This window comes from Bacillus rossius (assembly GCF_032445375.1).
Source record: "Bacillus rossius redtenbacheri isolate Brsri chromosome 9 unlocalized genomic scaffold, Brsri_v3 Brsri_v3_scf9_2, whole genome shotgun sequence".
NCBI lineage: Eukaryota > Metazoa > Arthropoda > Insecta > Phasmatodea > Bacillidae > Bacillus > Bacillus rossius.
The window spans coordinates 544863-554078 of record NW_026962013.1 but is presented as its reverse complement, the minus strand read 5'-3'; the positions used below and the strand labels follow the sequence as shown (position 1 = coordinate 554078).

Below are 9216 nucleotides of genomic sequence, written 5' to 3'. Positions count from 1 at the left end.
TCCAAGTGCTCTTAGTCGCTCTGTGTTCTTTATCTTTTCCAAGGATGTTTCATCGGCCTCGATCATGACGCCACCCCTTGCCACTTTCCTCACCCCTTTCACGTGCAATTGATCTTGCACGGGGTTTACGTTTGCCATCAACTTTTTCTTTGTTTCTTCACTCGTTTGTTTTTCATCGTCAGGGTAGGCGATGATCAACTGTTTCTTTGGACGGATTGTCGTCCATTTCTCTTCATTGGACTTCTCGCCCTTTTTGTCTTGCTTCAATATAGAAGCAAATGTAGGTCTTAGGGGAACATCACTTGTTTTTCTTACCTGAAGTTCTTCAATTTTGCCCCTGAGCTTAGCGTTCTCCAATAGAGATCGGTCCAGAAGCCCCTTAACTGGACGATTCTTGGAAGAATGTAATTGGAGGCTACTTTATTGACCTTAGATATATCTGTAGTAGTGTACTCTGTCAATTATTGCAAAAGTATTTCTGCTTTTGCGAGCATCACTTGTTCTGTGCTTGAGGGATCCACTTCCTCAGCTTTATTGACAGCACTTGCATCATCTCCATCCTCTTTCTTCAGCAAGTCTGCAAAGACAAGCTTGACTATATTTGTGTCTTGTCCGTGAATGACTGTATATACCGCCATTATCCATTTTTTCTTCTGTGATGTTGGCACAGGAATTGAATTCCAGTTTGTGCGGGTGTCCAAGATTCTGTCAACCCAGACAGGAATCTTACTTGGCATCATTGTAAACTCCGCTTGAGCCTTGGACAGTGCCTTACGGCGTTGTCCCCAGTCCCCCTTGAGCGGGTTCTGGGGGGGGGGGAGCCAGCAACTCCTCATACCAATGCATGTTAAGTCTTAGTTTTGCGTCTCTTCACTTACTTTGCGTCCCTTCACTGAATTGCGCCTTATCTCCTTAGTTTGCAACCTCCGCCTCCCGGCGGGGTTATACTCTCTTAGGCAGCGAGGCAGTGAGGTGGTGTCCGTGCTGCAGGAGGCGCCGGGGGCGGCTGGCGAGGCGGGGGCGGCGGGGGACGCGTGCCGCCGCCGGAGGCTGGTGGTTGACTTCGCCGACATCGGCTGGAGCGGCTGGATCATCGAGCCTCGCAGCTTCGAGGCTCACTACTGTGCGGGCCGCTGCCCCTTCCCGCTACTGCAGGTAGGCCCTGCTGCCTTCTTCTTGTCAGTTCGCTTGTACATGGGCTTTTCCTGCCAATTCATCACGTTAGCTCTCCTGCAGTTTACGTTTGTTTCAAATGTTCTGACCAGACACTTAGTAAACGTATTTGTGAGCTGTTGAATTTAAATTTTAATTAGCATTATTATGAACGAATTTAAAATATCTTCTTGCAACCATTTGGAACGTAAGAGAGCCAAGCAGTGACAGGAAGACTAACTGTCCCAGTCGCGTGTGACGAGCCTCAGACGTGTACCTCTGACACCAGGTACCAGCGCGAGGTACAAGGTACTCTCTGTGGTACCTGACAGTCCACAATCCCTGCAGCTGGCTGTGTCGGCTGAATAGTCTGCCATCATTTCTCAGAAAGACACTGAATAATGGTTTACTAGCCTAGTTCTATACTTATTTTCAATGCGGTCATTTGAGTGGATTGAACCCTTTTCAACTTGTATTTCTTCAACGTACACTAGGGGCAATGACGTTCCTTTGTATCATTAGTGTCTGACAATGAACATGCCGGACTACGTATGTCAAAGTGAACATGCCGGACTACGGATGTCAAAATGAACATGCCGGACTACGGATGTCAAAGACCGAAGCAATAAATAGCTGATTAGGTTTGATAGCTGTAGCTTAAGTGATTAAATCGCTGCATACTTTTCGTTGTGTCAGCTTTATCGATTGATTTATATCGTAAACATAAATGAGAATGAATGGAAAAGGTTATGATGGTTGAATAGCAGGGTGGAGGTGTGTTGGGGAATGTTGGTACGAGAGTTGGAGGCGGCTGCCCGGCCCCCGGGGGCAGGTGGCGGGGCCGCATTCCTGTGGGTCGTTAGCCGCCCCACGAGCCCAGGTGTGCCCTGCTGCCCCCCCCCCCCCCCCGGTGCGGCCAGCTCCGTGGTCAGCTGCTGCCCGTGTTGTCTCACTTTCACTTGACTGGCCTCAAGTGTCCCGGAGACAGCCAGCTCGTTAGGCACACGACGCAGACCCGGCAGTGAAGCCAGGAGGCTGCCAGACTGCACCAGTAGTTCCGAGTGTTCGGCTCGCTGGTACTCGAGACTCGAACCCGCAGCCCCGCTCATCGGGCCTGTAACCGGAGCCTCCTCCCCCGTGTTTGTCCGCGGCCCGACCAGACAAACCTCTCCGCCGCTTGTTTGAGCTGGAGCCGCGAGGCCTGCGACAAACACTGCGGCACAGAGACACGTGTCTCGTATTGCCTCGTCTCCTTGTCTCTCCGGCCGAGCCCCGTGTTTTCATTTACTCTCTCGCCTCGCCTCGCCTCTGGCTGATGCCTCTCCAGGCCACAAGGTCGACCCGAGTGTTCCCGCCGAGCACATCTTAGCCCTTGTGGACCTACAGCTCCCTCCAGATGTATCTCACAGACCATTTGCGACAAGTTTCCGAGCGAGCTTCTGTCTTTGCAAAGTTCACAATTAATGTTGAATCTTTATTTCTGAGGATTTAAAAAAAAAAAAAATTTAACCCACGCAACCTAAGCAGCACAGCAGATTAGCGCAGTTTTTAAAAGTCCCTAAATTGTTAAGTTGCTTCATAGCGAGCTCGTAAATAAAATGCAATAGGCGCGATTATAGCCATGCACGGCCCACAATATACACATTTCAGGGCATTTCCTTTAAGGGCTGTGGTTCATCCAGCAATTAAAACGCTTAATAAAAGAAAAATCATGGTACAAACAAATTGGCATACATGCTAAAGTTGAAAACGTTACACAAGTTTGAAAATTCAAGAAAACATTCCTAAAAGGACGAATAATAAAAGCGCAAGTAAAAGTGCTATAACTAAGATGTACAAATATTGAAACAATAATCTTATACAGAACAAAGTTCATAAAGTATTTCGCAATTATCTGATAGCACAAAAAAATGCGTAAGACCAAAAACTTAAAGAAAAGGATGATTAAACAAAATTACAGCATATCTTAATTAACATTGATTTAGTTGTAAAAATGGAAAGCCCTGCAGCAAATAAACACATAGGGCATATCACATGGAAATATTTCCTCTTAATAGCTCATCTGTTAACAATTGCTTGATTGGTTCTTTTGGTTTATTCTCTGTCATATTTTGTTTGCGTGTATTTTGATGTAAGTATGTGAAATATGTTTACGTTGGCAAAAACCACGAAACTCAAAGAAATGATAGCACGAGATAAAAGTATATGCCTTTGAAGAGACGCTCGAGTGATGCCAGTTTGAGATATTCTTCTGCTAAGAAGAGTTGTTTCTCACAGTGGAGTTGTGTTTACAGTAGTGTAGTTTCTTAAAGTAGTTTTATTTCTAAAAGGAGCAAAAGCACTGTAAAACCTACCAACATCACGAGAAACCCAGATATTATTTTCCCCATTTTATCAGAAATATAACATCAATAAAGTTATTTGCCAACTAAAAAATTGTTTTGATAAATTGTAATATGTGAATATATTTAACTAAAACGTATTATTCGCTCTTAATGTATGAAAATACTTAAAATAACCAAAAACTATAAGATATATTTAAATTTATTAATTTTATTAATTTGACTATTTTTTGCATGTTTCAGGTTCAAGAAAAAAAATGATAATTTAAGTTTCTGTATTCGTGTTGAATACGAAAGATAAATTGTATCACAGCGGACTTAAATTTTTATATAGTTTATTTTATTCATTTATATGTTTCCTCTCGCCCTCATCAGCTGCGTTCTACATTATTCACTTTGACCCATTTTTCTTTGACAAAGATTTAGTTTCTTTCTTTTTCCCATATCCAATCTAGAAGCAGCCTGCACAGCTCTCAGGACGCCCGACAACCCCCTGTCACAGCCGCGAGCTGATAACAAACCGCGCGAGCAATCCAGCCATGTTGATGAAACAGGCAATATGTTGCCATCACTTGAAGCATTCTTTGAACCTCTCAACTAGAAGCTGTTTGTAATTAAATGATGTATTTAGCCAAACATAAAATGTGTAGTAATAACACACAATCAGTGTAGACAAGAAAACTAAGAGCGCGTGGAACTCAGTACACGTGATAGAAGTGACAATTCTTATGTAATTCAAACCTCGACTCGTGAAGTATATTGTAAGTGGTAAAACGGCAGAGAGAGAGAGAGAGAGAGAGAGAGAGAGAGAGAAAGAGAGATAAGACATTTTTCTAAATAAATATGAATTCACATTATTACTCACTTAAAAATAAATAAAAATTGATCAATTAATAATGATTAATTAACAATAAATATTACTCGCTTTTGAAATACACTGTTTCTTCAAACAATTCTGCCATTTGGAACACGCCAAATCTCTGAACGAAATAAGAAATTCTTAACAGGTAGCACTATCTATACGGGAAATGCGGGAAATGTCTCAACAGCGCTCTCTACGCTGCTGGTTGAAAAAGGATAAACGCGAGCACGCCGGTAGCAACATACAATTCAAAGAACTCACAGCTGACTGTATAGGATACATATATATATATATTTTTTTTTCTGAAACAAGTCCATGCACACACTCTCAGTATTATTCTGTCGTTCATCTATCTCTTTCGGTTCTTTTTTTTTTTTTGTGGGCGGGGGATTAATCATCGCACAAAGAGGAAAACGAAAGCAGCCCAGCAACGTATATACAATAAAGGTCTATTTATATCTCTTTGGCCAAGTACCTATTCTCTGTTGTTTTTGCGCAGGAAAATTCTCACAACAAAGTTTCCCGGAAACGTTGCATTGTAATTTTGCCTGGAAACTTTACTCTCGTCGTGCCCGAAGAAGTTTCATTTCAAAAAAATAGCTGTTGCTTAAATGTACCTGCATGTAAACAAAAGACAGACAAAAGGATCTAAGGAAGTGTACTAAAGCGAGTGTACTCAGGGAGAGTGTCTCGCAGCAGAGTGAGTGTGTGTTTGCTGTGTTGCACGCTGCCAGCCGCCCAGGAGCAGCGACGCCTGGAGAAGCGGCAGCCCGCGACACGTGAGTACCACGCGGGAGACAAACACAGCCAGGAGGGAGAAGAGCAAACAGGCGCTAATGTACTTGCGAGCGGGGCCCTTGTTTGCGCGGGGCGCCCTTGCAAGGCGCGAGGCGGCTATCCAGACCTTTTATTCTCCCTTATCGCTCGCCGGAGGAGGCGATTACGAAGGGATCGAGGCATCAGAGAGCCAGGGGCAATAAGGGCGTCTCTGGCTCGGGCCTCACACTCCACGTCGTCTCTACGCACAAGGAATTTCATTGGCGTGGATCTCGCCGCTGTGGGCTCGCCTTTACGACACTTTAAGCCGTGACATCGACATTTTACAACTCAGAAATAAAGATAAAAAAAAAGGTGTCACGCGGTTCCCTCCACTGCTCATTAACATTTTGTAGCGCAATTATCACTACAGGAAGCGATCGTGGATAGCCGTTTCAGCCCCCTCCCCCCCCCCCCCCCAACAATTCTGCTGCAAGATGCTCCAACACATCTTTGTGGGTGACGTTCGCAGACAGACGTCAATCAAAACAGAAGCATAGGTAACTTCCAAATGGCGTGCGGTGGCCCAGGAAAGGCAGGCGTGAGTGGTGTCTGAAGAGAGCACAGTGGAAAATCACCTGCCAGTCTTGACCTTCCTCCTGTTCCAGCTCTCCAACCAGTGGCCTCCAATCACCGCTCTCCAATCAGCGCTCTCTCACGACAACCACAACGATGAACAGTTAGCTTAGTCATCGAGTTCTTTGCGGGAATACCGGCAGGTGTGAGTTATACTTTCAAACTGAAAGTTTTGTACCAAAAAAAAAAAATTGTTTTTACTTGCAATGAATTTTCGGTAGAAGAATTACCAGTATTTTAAATTTTAATATGCAATATTTCAATATTGAAAATGAATTTTATGTTTTTATTACTTTTCGTAGACAAATCCACAAAAAATCTAATAATCAAATAGTATTAACATTGACAATTTTTTGTACCTAGTGTTTCTCCAAGTTAAAACCAAATGTAACAAATAAACATTTAAAACTATTGTACTCGAAAACCAATAATACGATGAATTCAAATTAAATTGTGCTTGAATAAATATAATGAATACTTTTTATTTTCGATATCAAAAATTAGCGACTTAAGTTTCTGATGGGAAATTTACTGCCGGCATTTGCCAGTAATAGTTTGCTGGCCAGGATATTGCGACCGGCACAGCTGACGAAACAGGCGCATATTAATTAAGGAATTATGGATCGGAAGGGTTTTAGCATGTAGTTCATGAATATGTAAACACGCCCGTGAAACACATTTCCTGTCCGAAATGCGCGGAGGAAGCGGATAATGCGATCGAGTGACATGGTGTGAATTACAATCAAGTGGAAACGATTTTCGAACTACCTCTCCCAGCTTCTTCCAGAACTGGTATTGTTAAAATAGTATGAACATTACGCAGGTCAATGAATTTCGCAAATTCAGAGGAAAAGATGATTCAAAATAAAGTTGTTTACCACATAGAACACGCCATTTAAATAGAATGGCAATTTTATTTCTGTAACCGTGAAGGGTAGCAAAAATTAAAAATGTTGAACTAATGTAAAACAAGTATTTGTATATGTTATTAACATTTTTTCGAATAAATTTTGGTTTTTTGTGAGCGTGTTTCATATATTGAGTTTCGCTTCTTTTAGACAGTAAATATTAAGTAACTAATACTTTAATGTAAAATAGTTAAGCACGATAATTATTTGTGTCTCATTATAATTACCAGTTAATGACAAGATGCTAGGTAACACAGATGTAGTACTGATAAATTATAATTTTTGTTTCTGATATAAATATTGTAAAAAGTAGTAAATCAATTACATTCCATTTGGTTGCCTCAATTCAAAAATATCCTGAGTATTATTTTGTTTAGTTAATTCAATATTAAACTGTTACAGATATAGTCTTCTGCAGGTGTTTTCATATTCTTTGTAACTGGTTAAGGATTAGATAAACAACAATTTATTAATTTAAAACCTGTAAATTAATTATGCTATGTTCGTCTTATATTTAATAAATATTTTAGTTAAGTGGTAGACAAGACTTAACAACTGAAAAGGACAAACTTCAAGCGCAAAGTTCAATCTGTAAGTGGGACAGACAAGTACCTTACCACCGCATCTGCCAATAGAAACTGCCACGGCTCAAGTGCTTACAACCCATATATGCATAGAACAAACAAATCACAAAGAAAAATTGTTTTACTGTACCGCCAATCATAATATTATAAATGAAGAGACCATTAAACATTCGATAATGTTTAAATAGGATTATTAGTATATCATACAATGTTACAGTATATTTTAAGCAAGGAAAAACATGATAAGCCAATTTTATGAATTAAAAGACGTTTAGATCAGTGCAAAATATATTTTGTATTCCCTTAAAGTAATGAGTTGTTCAGCGCTCTGCAAGGCCAGGACCTCAAGCACAGATATTTGATTCTGTTTCAGGCTCTGAAGCCTACCAACCACGCTACGATCCAGAGCTTGGTGCATGCTATCGGCAGCCAACCAGGCGTGCCGGCACCATGCTGTGTACCAGATACACTCAGCTCCATGTCGCTGCTCTTCATGGACGAGATGGGCAACGTGGTGCTTAAAAGCTACCCCGCCATGACCGTGGACACATGTGCCTGTCGGTAAGCTGACACGCTTCCACGCCACTTGATGCGCTCACGTCATTTCACGTGGCGGCTATATCACCTTTCTGCGTCCTCTACTCCATGTCACTGCTCTTCCTGGATGAGATGGGCAACATGGTGCTCAAGAGCTACCCCGCTATGACCGTGGACACGTGTACCTGTCGGTAAGCTGACACGCTTCCACGCCACTTGACGCGGTCACGTCATTTCACGTGGCAACTATATCACCTTCCTGCATCTTAAGCTCCTTGTCGCTGCTCTCCATGGACGAGATGGGCAACATGGTGCTCAAGAGCTACCCCGCCATGACCGTGGACATGTTTGCCTGTCGGTAAGCTGACACGCTTCCACGCCACTTGACGCGCTCACGTCATTTCACGTGGCGACTATATCACCTTCCTGCGTCTTAAGCTCCTTGTCGCTGCTCTCCATGGACGAGATGGGCAACATGGTGCTCAAGAGCTACCCCGCCATGACCGTGGACACATGTGCCTGTCGGTAAGCTGACACGCTTCCACGCCACTTGATGCGCTCACGTCATTTCACGTGGCGGCTATATCACCTTTCTGCGTCCTCTACTCCATGTCACTGCTCTTCCTGGATGAGATGGGCAACATGGTGCTCAAGAGCTACCCCGCTATGACCGTGGACACGTGTGCCTGTCGGTAAGCTGACACGCTTCCACGCCACTTGACGCGCTCACGTCATTTCACGTGGCGACTATATCACCTTCCTGCGTCTTAAGCTCCTTGTCGCTGCTCTCCATGGACGAGATGGGCAACATGGTGCTCAAGAGCTACCCCGCCATGACCGTGGACACGTGTGCCTGTCGGTAAGCTGACACGCTTCCACGCCACTTGATGCGCTCATGTCATTTCACGTGGCGGCTACATCACCTTCCTGCGTCCTCTACTCCATGTCACTGCTCTCCATGGACGAGATGGGTAACGTGGTGCTCAAGACCTACCCCGCTATGACCGTTGATACATGCGCCTGTCGGTAAGCTGACACGCTTCCACGCCACTTGACGCGCTCACATCATTTCACGTGGCGGCTACATCACCTTCCTGCGTCCTCTACTCCATGTCACTGCTCTCCATGGACGAGATGGGTAACGTGGTGCTCAAGACCTACCCCGCTATGACCGTTGATACATGCGCCTGTCGGTAAGCTGACACGCTTCCACGCCACTTGACGCGCTCACATCATTTCACGTGGCGGCTACATCACCTTCCTGCGTCCTCTACTCCATGTCACTGCTCTCCATGGACGAGATGGGTAACGTGGTGCTCAAGACCTACCCCGCTATGACCGTTGATACATGCGCCTGTCGGTAAGCTGACACGCTTCCACGCCACTTGACGCGCTCACATCATTTCACGTGGCGGCTACATCACCTTCCTGCGTCCTCT

The 9216-nt window shown here is 44.0% G+C and overlaps 1 protein-coding gene across 1 annotated transcript; it reads left to right on the top strand.

Annotated features, from left to right (window-relative positions):
• The first annotated feature begins 618 nt into the window (after positions 1 to 618).
• On the top strand, positions 619 to 7805 carry LOC134543211 (bone morphogenetic protein 3-like). Its single transcript, XM_063388112.1, has 3 exons — positions 619 to 624; positions 991 to 1155; positions 7614 to 7805. Exons 1-3 carry the CDS (start codon positions 619 to 621, stop codon positions 7803 to 7805), a joined length of 363 nt encoding a protein of 120 aa, XP_063244182.1.
• Positions 7806 to 9216: the final 1411 nt, after the last annotated feature.

Bases quoted from the DNA above. Each gene is read 5' to 3' on its own strand.
- LOC134543211 (XM_063388112.1), top strand. The intron at 1,156-7,613 runs GTAGGCCCTGCT...ATTCTGTTTCAG, and splicing joins GCCCCTTCCCGCTACTGCAG to GCTCTGAAGCCTACCAACCA.